We start from the raw sequence: 18,378 nt of genomic DNA on the forward strand, positions 1-18,378 counted from the left end.
GTCTGCATCTACCAACATGGCTCAGACTAGAAGATAGTAACTGCAAGCACTGATGCCACGTTTTGGTTTGGCCACCCCTAACTTTCTTCCAACCATCTTTAACACCGGTTAGCATTGCACGTCGTGGTAATCGGTGTTCAGGCATACGTAGCACGTGGCCCACCCGGTCTCTCAAACCAAAGTGCCGAAGGACTGGGACTTGTAACTTCTTGAATAAGGCATTAAAGATCTTCAGATAACTTCAGGTATCATAAATAACTTTATATTTAAACTCATACAGACTAACACTAAGATTTAATTATATGTGAAAATTATATTTGACTTAATCTCAGAGGTTGAAGTTTAAATGATTCCAACGTTTCGTCCAGCAAACTTGAGTAAACTTCTTCAGGGTAACCAAGATCAAAATTATTTGAATTTCTGTCGCTCAGATTACTTCAAATATAATTTACATGTATAATGGCTTTTCTATATTCGGCAGACTATTCGTTCTAATATTGACGAATACCCGTATCGTAAGATTTATTCAAGATTAGTAAAAATAATAATACGTATAAAACGTACTTGAGTTTGATTGATTAAGTCCTGTAAAGAAAACCCCGAGCGGTTTAATTTTGGTAGAAACAATGAATACGCTAATGTAATGTTCGTTTTATTTAGATTCTTCAATAAATCAAGAGCGCCTACAGAAAAAGTAGTGAACATAATAACAAGCTTTTACACCATAAACGAGTATAACAGTGAATGTAGGAGTAAAGCTTAAATAGGAAATAAAAGAATTAATGTATCATTAGGTTGAACAGATAAATATCAACACAAAGTCAACATAATACTTGCATAAGAAGTCAAGCAAATATGCTGAGTACATACTGTCAATAATCAGAACAGAAAATTCTCAAAGCTGATTTTCTCAGCTGTCAGTTTATTGTTGCCCAGGTAGATTGGCATCTAACAAAATTGCGACAAAGATTTAACCTTAGACAACATACATCATAAATAGTGTAAGTAGGATGTCCGTGACGGGATCAGCTCCCAACGTATTACTTCACAGCTGTGAAACGTAGTCTTTGAAAAGAAACAAACGCAAGCTGCAGGATTTAAAAAGCATTTGTCGGATTAAATTTTGCGTAATGTGAAAAACATAGTGAGTGATCAGGGTTTGTAATGTCTCATAGATGTATCTTCTATACACACCATAAAGGTTCAAGTTCCTCTTTTCATTTTTTTACTTTCTTATACAAATATATCCCTATTGGCTTAAGGCAAGGAGTAGAACTTCCCGGACAGAAGCCATACACTACTCCTTTAAAAATTTATCTTGGAAGTTCGCACCAGTCAGTCATGTGTAAAGTAGGACTTGACACATGTGCATCGAATTTAGTTACCGTCACAGTTTCTGATTATTACTTTAATAGCATGTCCTTAAAGATATAATTCAGGTGAAAATCCAAACCGAAATACTTCGTTTAGTTTGCTTTGTTCCTGTCAAGAGAAATGTAAGAGAGATTGCGATGGGATCGCCATTGACTTCTAATTTAAGCCCTTTCTGACAAAGTCTCAAGACACTGAGTTGCATCATTTCATTGTACCGAATAATAAAATGTCGTATCCTGAGTATTATCACTCAGCCAAACAACTTCATTCGTATATTCAAGTTTAGAAATACTTCCTCAGTAAAATGACCCACACCACCACCACTACCCACTTCCATGAGTAACGCTTTCAGAATATCATCGATGGCAAAGTTGTGGGGGAAATGACGAGACTAACTAATCCTGTCTAACCATGCTGTTGGAATGGAACAATGCAGAGAGGTGGTTGTACGCCTTTTCTGTCCCTGACGTGTTTGTATACCGAGTCATCAAGATATTAATAACTCTTGGAGATACCCTTCTTAAACAAACAATCTGAGAGAACAATCTCATTCAACAAAACAAAGGTGGCCGTCATATCAAGAAGCACAACGATTATTGATGTGCAATAAGTACGGTGATGTTTTAACGTTTGGCACAGTACAAATATGTAATTGTTAATTCTTGGACCAGAACGGAAACCACCTTGCCCCCACCCGTATCAGACTTTCAAGAATTTTGATCAACCTGTGTAGTATGACGGGAGCCAATCGTTTGAATGCAATCGACAGTAGACTCTGATAGCTATTGTTTAGATGACAAAGCCTTTTTCAAGGATAAGCAGGATTTTTGTTTTAGTTCAAGATGTTGGGACACTTAATTTTTTATGCTTTTCGTAACAGACCTATCACTTTCCTGATCAGAGGTTTGCTACGTTCCCAAAAAATAACCAGTGGTGAACTGTTTGGTCTCGCTAACTTATGACGCTTTATAAGATGGAGTTCCATGTGGATCTTTCTTTTGTTAGGTGGTCCATTCGTCGGCGATCACGGAGAGCAGAATAAACTAATCGATGACTGGGGCAACAGAACAGTTGTACTGCTTTTCGAAAACTCGGCTAATCGTTTCCGACGTATTTGAACATTGCTAATTGGGGTATCATCAGCTTTAGAGATTGTTTCACTGATACCAAATTTCTTATTCTGCGTGGCTCAGAGTTGAAATAGCTTTCGGTGGATCATTGTAGTGGAAGTCGGGAGACTAACGATGAAATATCTAAAACATGACAGTAGTCCACGAATTTGTTGACTGTTTGGTCCTTAACTATACTGATTGATGCAGACTCCCTGGTAGGAGTGTGCGCAACAACCACAACCAGTGTTCAGAGACTTTCCGTGAGATGGTATGGGATAATCATGCGTACTGGTTGTTTGAATCATTTCACTGTTTTTTAAGGCCCCAAGTGATTAGTCTCCTTTGGGATTTGTCTATCATGTGCAGATTGCGTCGACAATCTATTCAGCCAAAAGCATTCTAAGCAGAGTTGAATGGTGGCCCAGTTTTGTATACTCTGGAACTTCCTCTCAATCTTAGATACCGATATTTCTTTTACAGATAACTTTCAACTTTGTAGTTTTAAATTACTTCACGCTTATTCCTTCTCACTATCATTGTTACATTATTTTGATTTCTTTTGACATACTTTTTGTTATCTACATCTTGAAGTCCTAATATGATATGAAGAATTGAGCCAATGGACATCTGTCCCAGGCTCTACGTTAATGAGGATTGACCAAATCAAAACAACACTATGATGCTAAATGTATGAAGACAGAGAATAAATATATTATAAGAATAACATAAAATAATAATTATTTTTAAGTTATTGCTAAGTTGTAGTATACAGCATTCATACGACGGTCTACACTACAAAGTCGGGCATGGATAACAGCTTATAGACGCATTTCAATTGACAACTGGTGTCAGATAAGGCAGCTTACTCTTTCCCTCTCTCTCATATGGTGGTTGACTAGATTATGAAGACCCACACATGTGAGGGGAAGCACGGAATACAATGAAAAGCTTGGATGCAACTAGACGATTTGAACTTCCAAGACGACCCAACTCTTTTATCTTATATACACCAACAAATGCAGATGAAAACAACCTGTGTAGCAGAAGACTACATCAGTAGGTCCTAACATACGCGAGGTAAAATCCAACATCCTCAAATACAACGCAGAGAACACAAACCAAACAAATCACATTTGATGGACAAACTCTGGAGCAGGTGGAAACTTTTAGCACATGACAAGGTCAGCATCATCGACGAACAGGGAGAATCTGATGCAGATGTAATGGTGAGGATCAGTAAACCAAGAGCAATATTCCTACAATTGAACAATATCTGGAACTTACAACAAATGTCAAACAATATCAAAGCCACAATCTTCAATACGAACGTCGAGACAGTTCTACTGTACAAATCTGAAACTTCAACAACTAATACAACCATCATCAAAAAGGCACACGTATTTATAAATAGTTGTCTACGCGATATACTCAAAATCCATTGGCTGGATACCATCAACAACAGCTAACTGTGGGAAAGAACAATCCGACTTTGAGCTGAGGAGGAAATCACGAAAAGACGGTAGTGGATACGAGATACATTAGGGTAACCATCAAACTGCATCACGAGTTACTTACTTACTTACGCCTGTTACTCCCAATGGAGCATAGACCGCCGACCAGCATTCTCCAACACACTCTGTCCTGGGCCTTCTTTCCTAGTTCCATCCGATGCTTGTTTATTTTTCTCGTGTCTATTTCCATTTCTCAAAGTAATGTGTTCTTTGGTCTTCCTCTTTTCTTTTGGTCTTGAGGATTCCATGTGAGGTCTTGTCTTGTGATGCAGTTGGGTGCCTTCCACAATGTGTGTCCTATCCACTTCCAGCGCTTCTTCCTGATTTCTTCCTCCACTGGGATCTGGTTTGTTCTCTCCCACAGTACCTTGTTGCTAATAGTGTCCGGCCAACGGTTGAATGACATGGCTCAAAATCGTTTGCAATGGCGCAGGTGCATCCACTCTCTGTGTTCTCCCAAATTTTAATCTTCTGATTTTTTCATGTCCCTTTCTTTTTTCTCTTTCCAAACTTATTTCACTGGATTATAGTCCTTGAATAACATCTTCAAACCCTAATTTTTCTGATTACAGCTTATAATCTTACTACATCTAGCACTATGGGATTTGAATCGACAACTGCATCTCTGTGCTAATGTGGTGTGTCAACTCGAACTGATGTACGTACGTACGAAGTTGTACGTTGGTACTGACTGACAGACTGACCGGCCAACGGATCTGAAGTATTTTGCGTAGACAACTGTTAATAAACACTTGTATTTTCTGGATGATGGCTTTCGTAGTTCTCCAGGTTTTTGCCCCATACAGTAGAACTCTCTTGACATTTGTATTGAAAATCCTGACCTTGGTGTTGATTGACAGTTGTTTTGAGTTCCAGATGTTCTTCAGTTGTAAATATGCTGTTTTTGCTTCGCCGATCCACGCCTTCACATATGCATCAGATCCACCGTGTTCATCAATGATGCTGCCCAAATATGTAAAGGTTTTTACATCTTCCAAATCTTCTCCGTCAAGTGTGATTGGGTTGGTGTATGCTGTGCTGTATCGGAGATCCTTGCTTTTCCCTTTGTGTATATTGAGATCTACTGCTGCTACACTGGTCGTTTTCTCCTGCATTTTTGTTGCGCTTGGAATAGAAGGGCCAGATCATCTGCGAAGTCTAGATCGTCTAACTGCATCCTAGATGTCCACTGTATCCCGTGCTTCCCTTCAAATGTTGATGTCTTCATGATCCAGTCGATCACCAGGAGAAAGAGAAAGGGTGAGAGTAAGCAACCTTGCCTGACACCGGTCTTTACTTTGAACGACTTTGTCAATTGTCCTCCATGCACGATTTTGCAGTTTAATCCATTATACGAACTCTGTATGATACTGACTATCTTCTGAGGCACGCCGTGGTGTCGAAGAAATTTCCATGGTGTTGTTCTGTCTACACTATCAAATGCCTTTTCGTAGTCAATAAAGTTGATATAGAGTGATGAATTCCATTCAATTGATTGTTCCACAATGATCCGTAGAGTTGCGATTTGGTCTGTACACGGTCTATCCTTACGGAATCCTGCCTGCTGGCCACGAAATTGGGTGTCTACGCAGTCCTTCATTCTGTTTAACAATACCCTGTTGAAGACTTTTCCCGGTATTGAGAGGAGAGTGATGCCCCTGTAGTTATCACAGTTGCTGTGATCGCCTTTCTTCGGTATTTTGATCAGGAGTCCTTCATTTGTTGCTCTTCAATGTTGGTGATTACCTCGCCTTCCTTGCTTTTCACTGGTCGTTCTGGTTTGCGGCGATTTCCAGAGAGTTTCTTTGTCGTGTCATACAGTTGTCTCATGTTTTCTTCTGTTGCAGCCTTTACCGCCGTCGTTGCTAAACCTTCTACATATCAACGTTTGTCAGTTCTAATGCTCCTCTTCACTTGTTTGTTTACTTCTGTGTATTCAGCTTGTGCCTTGGTTTTTTCTGCTCTTGTTCGGATGGTATTGTTTGCTGCCTTCTTGTACCTCCTTTCTTGAATCTTATCCAGTGTATCAACAGTTATCAATTCCTTGTGATGGTGCTTCTTGTGGCCCAGAACCTCATGACATGTTGAAGTGATTGCCTCTTTGATCCTTTTCCAGTTGCTCTCCACAGTAGTTCCTTCTCCATTGAGTAGATCATGAAAAACGCCTGGAACTTACTGCTGAGGACTATCTTGAATTCGTTGAGTTTGTTAGTATCCCGAAAAAACGTCGTATTGAACTTTTTGTGATATTATCCGCCCTATTGTCCAGTGCTTCTTGAGTTTCAATTTCATCTTGGCGACCAGCAAGTGATGATCTGATGCTATATCAGCTCCTCTCTTGGTTCTCACGTCCTCTATAGTTCTCCTGAACGTTTTGTTGATGCAAATATGGTCGATTTGATTTTGCGTGGTGTGATCCAGTGAAGTCCATGTGGTTTTGTGTATGCGTTTATGTGGGAATATGGTGCCGCCTATGACCAGTTTATTGAAGGCACATAAATTTGCAAATCTCTCACCATTTTCGTTCCTTTCTCCCAGTCCGTGTCGTCCCATGATGTCTTCATATCCAGTGTTGTCCGTTCCAATCTTGGCATTGAAATCTCCCATCAGAATGGTCAGGTCCTTTGTTGGGCACTTCTCGACGATTGACTGCAGCCTATTGTAGAATTGATCTTTAGCGTCTTCATTGTAGTCGTTGATAGGCGCATAGCATTGGATGATGTTCATTGAAATGCCCTCTTTCTTTGTTTTGAACGAGGCTTTGATGATCCTTGGTCCATGAGATTCCCATCCCATAAGTGTCTTTTGTGCTCTTTTGGACAGTATCAATGCAACTCCTTGTGTATGTGGAGCATTTTCTTCATCATGGCCGGAGTATAACAGAAGCTCCCATGAAGCTAGTCGTTGTTGTCCAACTTGCGTCCAATGCGTTTCACTGATCCCAAGCACTTCTAGGTTGTATCTCCTCATTTCTGCAGCAATTTGGAAGCCTCTCCGGGTGTCCCACATTGAACGAACATTCCATGCACCTAAATAAATGGTTTCTCTGGTTGTCAGAAGGGGCATCGGCCTCGTAACTTCCGAAGGAATTCGGCTTTCATCATGAGGCGTCATAATTCTTCTAAATGAAGACCTGACTCCCGGGGCAGAGTTTAAAAGGTTTGAATAATTCTTTTTTGGTTGGCGTTTTTTAGCGAGTTAGTTTTCTACGGGATGGGGACGCTAACCCCATGCCCAACCCTCCTCCTTTATCCGGGCTTGGGACCGGCAGTAGCCCCCGGAGGGACTTCACGAGGCGAGCTCTAACTTGAAATCCTAAAGGTTGACGGAAATGAGAAAGACCAAAGAGCGCTGTGTCGAGAATTGGAAGTAGATATCATAAGGATGAGTAGCAACTGGAAAGGATTATCCATGACAGAGTTTGATGGAGAATATTGATGGGTGGCCTATGCTCCTCCACGAGGGGTAACAGGCATAAGTTGTAGTGAATTAAACTGATGGCAGGTTAGTTTTAATAGCTTTACACTTTTTGATAAATAACCAACCTTGTACGTTGTGCTCTTCAAGACAGGTTTGAAATTGATCGCCCAATTTACTGTTTGTTTTACCGATCCGATGGAAATCTAAAGAGAGAACTTTTCTTTAGATGGATATACAGAATCAAAATTAAAATATTATTATCCAAGAATTAATTTTATGGATGAAATGTTGAGTAAATTACACAAGTTTGCTCCTGTGATTCACGACAATAATACACATTCAAAATTATAATGAAAACAGTGAAATTAAACAAGAATTATGAAATAAATAACTACTTCTTCTTGATAAGACTTTTTACGACATATGCAAATAAAGGTCTTGAAAACTACCCAGCTACAATATTTGGACACGTGAATATATGGATGTCTAAAATAGTGAATAACAGAAAATGTAAAAACTTTGGGAACATAAAGTTCAGATGTCCTGGTTATCTACTAAGGCATGAATGAGTTTGTAATGTACAATTAATGCATCGTTTTACAGTCGTTATATCTTATTTTGTAAAATCCACTTCAATTTACAAACAGAAACAGTAGCAGCGACCAATGAATGGAACAATAATTTACAAGAATCGTTTAAAAAATAACAATATGCTAAACCTGGTGCAAAACATATCACACACAGCAGCAGCAACAAACAGACAGCTAGTTTACTCAACATGTACAACTGATATGTCAGTTTTAACCCATTGAAATAACACTGCAGAAAGTATTTACAATGTAGGTATGTATTTTCTATAAGGTTTACCACAAAAAGATATGAATTCAAAACAGTCGTAAAAATTAACCACGAGTGCAAACACTTAGGCGGATGATTCTGTCTATTAAACTGGACAAAGTTCAATACGGTTATATTTATACAAATATGAACATTACAAATCATATTACTTACACAATTTACATTTATTTCTAAGCATAAACAGCTCTTTACTATCCACATTAGCTGTATGCCAGAAAGGTTCTAGTGCCTTGTAATCCTGGTAAAACAAAGACAGGTGAGGTGCAAATATAAATATTTAATGTTAGGTATGGAGATAAAATAAACAATGACTTGGAAGATTTTTCTTTTAAGTGAATGGACAAACAAATCTTGGATCAATGTTAGAATACTCACCAAAATACTTGACAACTCTGATTGAAATATCCGGCAAATGACACAAAACAATGATGAAATCGATTTGAAAAAACACACTTTAACACAATCTACTAAATAGATTGGACTAGATTACTAATGACCAAACATAATGGCAGAAAAACCATATTCAACTGAGGGCACAGGAAATACCATGAAGAAACTCAAAAAGAGACAATTTCATAATACTCGAAAGTAAGAGATGTGCCACAGTAATTATGAACGATGAATGAAAAATTGATAAGCTACTTGAGGATATAAGCATATACAAACAACGGACACAAATCCAATGAAAGGTTGGAAAAAGACTTGCAAAGCGTCAAAAAAGCTTGACAGAGCAAGACTAATATCGATATAAGACAAATCACGAATGAAAGACAATGAATAAATTCTCTTTCTATTCTATGGTGGGCTGAAACTACACAAACCAAATGCCCCACTACGGCCAGTCTAATCACTCCTCGGAACCTTAACATATAGTTTATCAGGAGGAAGTTAAATACTGAAACCTTTGGTGAACTTATCCGTCTATATCATTACATCTTCCACACAATTAAAGTATAAGACTAGGGAAATTTAAATCAATGACGACAAAATGATAATGTCCTTTGAAGCTACAGCTCTATGTAGATGATAAATTCGTAAACATTAAAAAGGAGCTGGAGAATATCTACAACGTCAAGGTCTTTGAGTACACAAACTTTACAATGGAAGAATCGGACAAAAACTGTCATTTTTAGACATGTTAGACACAAGAAACACAACAGAAAAAATAAAAAAAGCAAAGGTATATTGGGAACCAACTCACACAGAAAAAATTTTCAACTGTAGTCAGAGATTTTTCGATTAATGCCATTAAACATTGCTCCGCTCCTTTGCACTATTTAAACTTGTGTAGATTTAATTTGTTTATTCCTCTGAAGAAGTGGCAACTTCAACTGCAGCCCTTCTAGTGATACACCGGTTCTAAGCTCGAGAAAAAGAGGAGGGTCTGGCACAGAGTCAGCAATACTATTACGCGGAAAACAACCTTGCCGAAAGCGCCGAACGACAGGAACAAATTAAACTATTTAAATTCTTCATTAGGAGTTGAAGGATCTTCATCCAGAAGAATTATGACACCTCATGGTGACAGTCAAGATTCTTCGAAAGCCACGAGGTCAATGTCCATTCTAGCAACAACAGCAACGGTTAACATAGATAATTGAAATGTTCGGACAATGTGCGAGACTGGAAGGACTGATCTAATAATTAAGGAAATGCGGAGATACAACATGAATGTTCACGGAATCAATGAAAACCAAATCTGCACAGTAAAGGTTAGATTCAGGAGAGCTGCTGCTGCACTCTGGTTACGAAGAAGGAAATGCTTTACACACTCAGGAACTTGCTCTGATAATGTACAAAGAAGCATATGGAGCACTCACAGGATGAAAACCTTATCAACCCGGAATAATCAACGCATCTTTCAAAAGAAGGTAAGGAGGGAGTCACAATGTTATCCAATGTTATGCACCAACCAATGATAGCAATGATGATGATAAAGATCAGTTCTATGAGAGGCTACAATCAATCGTAGCCATGTGTGCAGGGAAGGACATGATGGGAGACCTAAACGTTAAATTCGGAGTGGACAACACCGAGTATCCAGATATCGTGGAACGACACTGACTGATTGGGAGAAACGAACGAGAATGGTGACAGATTTGCAAATTAGTATGCATTCAAAAAATGATCATAGGTGGTACTACTATATTTCTCCACAAACACATACACAAAGTTGCGTGTGTCTCACTGGATTATACCACACAAAACCAACTCGATCATATTTGCATCATTAAAATATTCACAAGGTCAATGGAGAACGTGAGAACCTGGAGAGGAACTGACATAGCTTCAGATCACCATCTACCTGGTGGTTGCCAAGAAGAAAACTGATGCTAGAGAAACACTGGACAACTGGAGAAATAGTACTCTAAAAGTTCAATACAGACTTCCTTCGATATACTGACAAACTCAACCAATTCAAGATAACTCTCAACAACAGGTTTCAAGCCGTACAAGATTTACTCAAAGAAGAAGAAAATACTATGGAGGACAATTGGAAAGGGATCACAGAGGCGTTAACATCAACGTTTCAGGAAATGCTAGGTCGCAACAAGCATCACCATAAGGAATACATCTCCATCAAAACCCTCAACAAGATTCAAGAAAGGAAGAACAAGAAGACAGAAACTGACAACAGAGAAAGTCAAGGCACAAACTGAATACACAGAAGCAACAAGTAAGTGAAGAGGAACATTGGAGCTGACAAACAAAGATATATGGAAGACCTAGCAACGAAGAGGGAAAAAGTCACAACAGGAGGAAATATGAAACAACTATATGACAAGACGAAGAAACTGACAGGGAAATATAGTAAACCAGAGCGACCGGTCAAGGATAAAAGGGATAAGACCATCACAGAGATTCAAGAACAGATGGGTAGAATACTTCGAGGAACTCTTGAGTAGACCCGCCCCACTTAACCCAACGGACATCGAAGCATCACACACAGACCCTCCTATAGTTGTCACTACACAAACGAACGAAGAGACCAGAATGGCCCGTCATCAGACAAATCAATAGTGGGAAAGCAGCACGAACTGAAAATATGCCACTTGAAGTACTGAAGTCACACATAGAAGTAACTGCAAACATGCTCTGCTCTCCATTCAGGAACATTTGGGAGAAAGAGCAAGTGCCAACTAACTGGAGATATCAGCTAATGTGAAAACTACAGAGGAATCACACTACTATCGGTATCAGGATAAGTTCTCAACAGTGTTGCTGAACCGAATGGAAAATTCAGTAGACGCTCAACTCCGAGTTCAACAAGTTGGATTCTGTGAGGACCAGGCGAGCACACGCCAAATCGCGAAACTATAGATCATTGTTGGGCAATCAATTATATGGAACGTCTCACTATAAATCACCTTCTTTGGCTATGAGAAATCAAACGACGGCATGAGTAGGAGAACCTTATGGAACCGACTTTGACACTATGGAGTGAGTAACTGAGGAGATCATCGACATCATACGGATTTCTTACAACGGACTACACTACAAAGTCGTACATGGAAGGCCTATTTTCTCCATCAGGTGTAACGGATGTATTTAAGAGATCAAAGTCGACAAGACAAGTTATCAGTCATACGTAGAGAGATTCGAATATGTCGCTTTTACTTCTATCTGAAGTTTATGCTGATGTTCAGAACAATAAGCTTCACGAATAAACCAAACAGCTGAAAGAGTGAAACTGTAGCAAAAACAAAATTGGGGGGAACGCTTGAATTGTGTAGTATATATAAACAAAAAAGTGACTAACCAAACCACCAGCAGCAGCATAAACCGGAAATGAAGATAGATGATCATTTTGTTTTTGATACTTATGTATTACTTTGAAAATTTCCAGAGCAGCAGCTGGGCGTCCCTTCGCTAAGAGCACTTTGACAGTGTCAATAGCAAACTCCAACGGAAAGTAATCTGTTGTAAGTAATTTTGTTGTAATCTGTAGGTTAATAAATAAAAATATGTGGAACAAATTATCAACAGTTAGATACAATCTTGAATAGGCTATTGAATAGAGCTTGGTCGAAATATGATTAGACTGATATAATAAATTGCACAAAATCAAGACAGAGGGAGCAGAACTACATTAACGCAGACAGAAGCTGGGCAAACAGCTGGGAGTCACATTATCTAGCAGATTTAATGCATATTGTTATATCTACAAAAACGTGAACCTGATCTACATTCATCTACTCCCACACAATTCTCAATGCAGAAATTCACGAGACATTACATGTTTTGGCTTTTTAAGTAACTTTATTATCATGAGGTGAAATTTACTGTTTAGAAAGTTATTAGCTTAGAAAATGTGAACCCCGGTTTCTACAGTGTTACCCAAGTTCATATAAGAATGAATTTTGTAGATCGTATGAAGCGACATCTATGGTAGTATGTTGAACAATTAATACAATTTGTAAAAATCCTTCACATTTTATTTTGGAAAGATTTATAATTTAATAGAGTAAAATACCAAATTCAAATATACATAACAATAAATTGACCAAATACCTCACTGCACGTTGCATCAGTATATGCCAACGAACACACTAATCTTGTGTACAGATCCAAGAGTAAAATAGGTGAGATTTCACGGGATGCTGTTTTGTCATCTATTGAAGGGAGTACAGCGTAAGCCTCATCTAGAGTTCGTAATAAACTGTCTTTGTCACCAATATCAGCGTAAGCGGACAAAAGGCCTTCATATGCAAACTTTGATGGCCACAAACCTATTTGAGATAGTAACTCCTGCGTAGAAGAAACTTCCTCAGGTAGTCTGAAAGGTTGTTTTGAAGTTTAGAGAATACAAATTAACTCAAAATAAAACCAAGGTATTTTAAACAATTTTATTCAGTGTTCAGAACAAGTAAATGTTATTATAACTTGATGACAATATACTTGGATAGTGATTATAACTAATATCTTAGACTGGAGTGAGTTAAGGTTGGAAGCTGTAGCACGGAGGTGGAAATAATTATGTGGATAAAATGTAAACGATTTAACACTAAGATGATATGCTTGTGGATCAACATAAAACGTCACTAGAGGCGCGATGGATTGTACCAATTAGGAAGCAAGATCGACTAGTAGAACATCCGTCGAAAGACCAGCCGATGATGCAACTAAACAATTATAGATATGCTGTATTACAAGCCATATACTGTTAGGAGTGAAGACAATAGCCAATAGTTTTATCTTTGGTAGAATAAACATAAAAAACCAAATATGTACAGAAGGCTCGACTAGCTTTTACCAACTTGCGTCATTCATGGCGTAGGCGAGATTTCCGTCTATCAACCAAAGGACGTGTTTACTGCGCAGCAGATCGTTTCGTCCTACTTTATGGCAGCGAAACATGGCCGGTAAGAGTAGAGGATATTCGTAGGTTACTAGTATTTGATCATAGGTGTCTTCGAAATATTGCTCGTATATCATGGGACCATCGAGTAAGTAATGCAGTTGTTAGGAAACGGGTACTAGGTAAGGATGGCAAATCAATTGATGACGTAGTGAAACTTCATCAGTTGAGATGGCTTGGACACGTGTTACGTAGGCCCAACGACCGACTGCCTCGACGTGCGATGTTCAGTGGTATAGGAGTAGGTTGGAAGAAAGCTAGGGGCGGCCAGACCAAAACATGGCACAAGTCCATGAAGTCACTGACAAGTGGACTGAGCCATGTTCGTAGGTGTAGACTACCTGGTTGGGGACCGCGAGATGATAGCAACCGATGGTTAGAGACCCTGAATGACATGGCTCAAAATCGTTTGTAATGGCGCAGGTGAATCGACTCTTTGTGTTCTCCTAAATTCTAATCTGAATTCTCCTTGTCTCTTCCCAAATTTATTTCACTGGATTATACTCTTTAAATAACATCTCCAAACCCTAATTTTTCTGATTACAGCTTATAATTTTACTACATCTAGCACTACGGGATTTGAGTCGACAACTGCGTCTCTGTGCTAATGTGGTGTGGCAACTCGAACTGATGTACGTACGTACGAAGTTCTACGTTGTTACTGACCGATTGAATTTAAAAAACTGGTCTGTCCGGGAGCTCTAACTACGTATTCCACTACTCCTGAATTTCAATGATTGAGTTGCCTACCTAATTTTTGACTAGTCACTCTGGTTTACTACATTCCCCTGCTAGTTTTTTCGTTGCCATATAGTTGTTTCACATTACCTCTTGTAGTTTTCTGCAGCAGTTGCTAGGTCTTCTAGATATTCTCGCCTGTCAGTTGTAATGCTCCTCTTTACTCAATCGTTCCAATGTATCCGGCCTGTGCCTTGGCTTCTGTTCTAGCCAGGACGTTAAGTTTCTTTCTATTTTTAGATTTTTACCTAAAGCGTCAATAATGACTAACTACAAACTACTGGTCAGGAAGGGTACCGTAGCGTTTACTTAAGTCACTCATACCAACACCCTGCTTACCATAAGATAAAATTACTGGATGTTGTAAAACGATTATTCTAATCACTATCACAGGTTGGCTTACTACCTAGATCCTTAAACTATAACCAGCCATATACAAAGTAATACCTGTCACATACATCAGTTAGGGTTGTTACACTATGTTATCGCAGATGTATTAGATTATTCAGACACTTCAGAGTAATGAAAGCAGTGACAGTATCAGATGTAAAAATATGTAATGATAAAAGGTTTCGGGATTCTGGATTCAAGGAGGTGCAGCGAACACCGAAAACAAGCAGACAGGTGATAACATAATCAGAGCAGAAAACACTATCTATATAATTTAGGGCTTATCATGAGCAAATACCGTGTAAACAGTTAACACTTACCCGGCTTTCACGTAACCGTGTAAAATCTGGGAAAAAATGTAACGATTGGGCTTGAATCCAGCATCTCGGAGCATACGCAAGCAAAAGCTGAAATTAATGTTATATATTGACAGGGTACTTTGTTTGATTCATATCTCCGACAGCACAACTTTGAGATATAAAGGAGGCGTATATCCACTAAGCAACATTACTTGATAAACTGAACCTACGGAGCTAGGCGTCAATCCAGCACCTCGCATATCTTTTAAAACCTTTTCCGGGTCATTATGAAGTCCTAATTTGACTCTCATATTTAGATATCTTTCGATCAAGTCCATATCCCCAGCTGCTTCACTATGAATATAATAAGTACTGTACCTTTTAGAATCCGACTCCAAAAACGTTCTGTAGCCTGCTCATTTTCGTCGCGGCTGTACAAAGCACCCTTAATTCTTTGTTTGCGCAGAAACCTATCTATATCAGTCAAGTCATTTTCATCAGAAACACGGAGAGCCAAATTTGGTTTGTAAGTTTTCTGGGCGCCTTCAACTGTTGAAATACATCTGGCACTTGGACACGAGACAGACTTAGTAGCATTCAAATGTCTTAAAACGATATTTTTACTGAACAGTCGGCGAACTGCCAACATTGTAAATACGCCAGCCATGGCGAGACAGCGCAAGATTTTAAAGTGAGAGCGTTTTTGACCCAGTTTTCCTAAATTCAAACTATGGAATGCAAAACTCAAATTTAAAATACAAAATAAGATAACTTCACGTTATTTGTTACCCATGAAAAAACTTTAAAGGTTGTGAATGCTGTAATGAACATGGTAGTTTCCAACTATATGAGTGTCTGTTGTGAAGGTGGTAGCTTAGAACTCCAAATAACCTGAAGAAATTATCTGAATGGTCTCAAACCTGGCAGTTGCTGATAAATACTTCCAAGTGTGTTGTGATGCATATCGGTCATCAAGGCACAGATACATACACGATAAATAACACTGAGCAGTCTATTAGTTGGCACCTTGTCAAAAGCCTTACTGAAATCGATGTAGACAACATCCACTGAGTTTCCATTGTCTAGCGCATTTATACGAAATTCCCTTGCTATAAGGAGGCTTGTTGTACAAGATAAACCATTTCTTAAACCATGTTGTTCCATGTTTAGCAATTTATTGGTTTCCATAAATGCCATTATGGTCCGTTTGATTATTCTTTCCAGTATTTTAATTACAACACTGGTGAGGCTTACGGGTCTGTAATTCGATGGAACTTGTCGTGTACCTGTTTTATGTATGGGAGTGACGATGGCGTCCTTCCAGTCCATAGGTAACAAACCTTGGTCAAGTGACATATTGAATATCACAGTCAGTGGGGCCGCGATATATTGGGCAATATGTCTCAAGATTTTGGGGTGTAGTCCATCTGGTCCTGTTGACTTTTCCACGTTTAAAGTGCTAAGAGCCTTAAGCACATCGTTTTGGTCGAGGTCCACGGTGAGCAGCTGGTTTGTTGACTCTGTAGTTTGGTCTGGTTCTTTGTCTAGAGGAGGTTCCTGAGTGAAACTGAACCAAAATATTCAGCCATAGCCTCTGCTCTTTCCTGATCTTCCTCTATCATTTCAGATTCACTTCCTTCTTCAATTAGGTTGGGGATCCAACAATGCATCCTTGTTCTGTAATTTATCCACGAGAATATTCTGTCAGGCTGCTTGAGTGCAGATTGTGCCAATCGCATAACATATTTTCTCTGAGCTTCCCGAATTTTAATTATACACGTGTTTCTTACCGATCTGCAGCGTTCCATGGTACCTGCTGTGCCAAGACTGATAGCAACATTCCAACATTTCTTCTCTTGTCTTAATAAACATCGAATATACCGGCCTATCCAGAGATGGCCGTGCTTCTTCTTCTTTTTGCGACTGTCCAGGGCATGCATGGTTGAGTTGCCTGATCGTATATCTGCCTGAAATGAGTCCATGCTCCTTGTGCTGATGCCATTGACTTGATTTCTTAGTTCTCAGCCGATGCTGAGGAGTTGATTGCCTCCATATCTGCCTTCCATATATTAGGATGTGTGAGCTCAACTGTTTGACAGGAAAGTTCGGCCATGAATTTGAATGATATGACTGCAAGACCGCCTCTTTCTAGTGGTGGGAGGAAGGTCATTTGGCCGATGTCATCACCATGTGTGAAGACTAAATGGAGAGGAGAAGAGGAGCTTCGTAAATTATATCTTGTGGAACCTCTAATGTGTTTGAATAAAGGTAATGCAATCGATGTTTCTAACAGTTTGCAATCGAATGACGTTATCGATGGCCTCACTTCTAAGTTTACCCAGTTTATACACGTCACCTACCATAAGGCTTTTGTCCGTACTACACCAGGACTTAAGTTTGCTAAGAAAGGAGTCGTCTATTACAAATTCTGAACTGCGATATACAGCAACTAATTCAGTATCTTGCCGCCTACATTTCAGCTTGAAACGCAACCAGTTCACATGTTCCTGAATCATGTGCCACTGTTTCAACTGTTCGTGTGGTTAAAGTACTTTCCGTGTACAGGACAAGCCCGCTTCCTCCGGAGTTTAGTGTATCAACCCTACTGGATAAAAAACCAGTCAACTGAATTTCATTATCGAACACTTCTGACGCTAACTATGTTCCTGAGACTGCAATATCATTCGGTTTTTCTCTATCCATGATTGTCTTGGGCCTCGCCATTTTATTCAGAAGGCTGCAAGCTTTTGTGTGGCACATTTTTAATCCTGTGGAGAATTTTCCATTACCGCCTAGAGTGTTTTGAAGATCGTTTTTCTCCGAATGTTTACAGTTTGAAAACCCTGAGAAGTCTCTTGGACGAGCTTAGACGGCAGCGAATTCCGGCATCTGACTACTCTTAAGGGTTAAAAGGTGTGTCTACAGTCCGTTCTGCTGAGCTGTCTCCAGCTTCAGGGTGATTCCTCTTAGGTTCTTGTCGGCGCGAAACTTAAGTAGATGTTTAAAGGGATGTCCAGAAGTATTTGAGATGCTGTATGTCATTAGGTCACCTCTAAGACGCCTGTACTCTAATGGGTAAATGTTTATTGATTGAATGCGCTCTTCATAAGGTTCGAACTTGAGTCCTAAAATAATTACGTGACTTGTCGTTGAATTCGTTCCAGAGTGTCCTTATCCTTTTAGAATGAGGAGAGAAAAACTATATTTCCGCACTCTAAATTGGGACAAATAAAACCGTTGGAAATTATATGGAAAGTTATGCAAAATTATGGTCCACTATGATATTAATACTGCTCCAATAATAGACCGAGTTCTAT

General features: G+C 39.2%; 1 protein-coding gene across 3 annotated transcripts in view; it reads right to left on the reverse strand.

The window, feature by feature from the left end:
- CFDP2_12 (Craniofacial development protein 2) overlaps window positions 1-15,860 on the reverse strand; it is a 30,877-nt gene extending 15,017 nt beyond the window's left edge. For 2 of the 3 annotated variants that reach the window (XM_051210088.1, XM_051210089.1), the window contains exons 1-9: window positions 15,440-15,860; window positions 15,292-15,407; window positions 15,201-15,259; window positions 15,083-15,169; window positions 12,788-13,052; window positions 12,036-12,218; window positions 8,429-8,513; window positions 7,543-7,620; window positions 565-683 (exon numbers count right to left, since the gene is read on the reverse strand). In XM_051210088.1, coding sequence (XP_051075582.1) covers window positions 565-683; window positions 7,543-7,620; window positions 8,429-8,513; window positions 12,036-12,218; window positions 12,788-13,052; window positions 15,083-15,169; window positions 15,201-15,259; window positions 15,292-15,407; window positions 15,440-15,728 — 1,281 coding nt within the window. In that variant the 5' untranslated portion in view covers window positions 15,729-15,860. Of the gene's footprint in view, window positions 1-564; window positions 12,219-12,787; window positions 13,053-15,082; window positions 15,170-15,200; window positions 15,260-15,291 lie in introns of all 3 variants that reach the window. The other variant, XM_051210087.1, reaches the window with a different exon arrangement.
- Window positions 15,861-18,378: the final 2,518 nt, after the last annotated feature.

The sequence above is a fragment of the Schistosoma haematobium genome, chromosome 1, assembly GCF_000699445.3.
Source record: "Schistosoma haematobium chromosome 1, whole genome shotgun sequence".
Taxonomy (NCBI): Eukaryota; Metazoa; Platyhelminthes; class Trematoda; order Strigeidida; family Schistosomatidae; genus Schistosoma; species Schistosoma haematobium.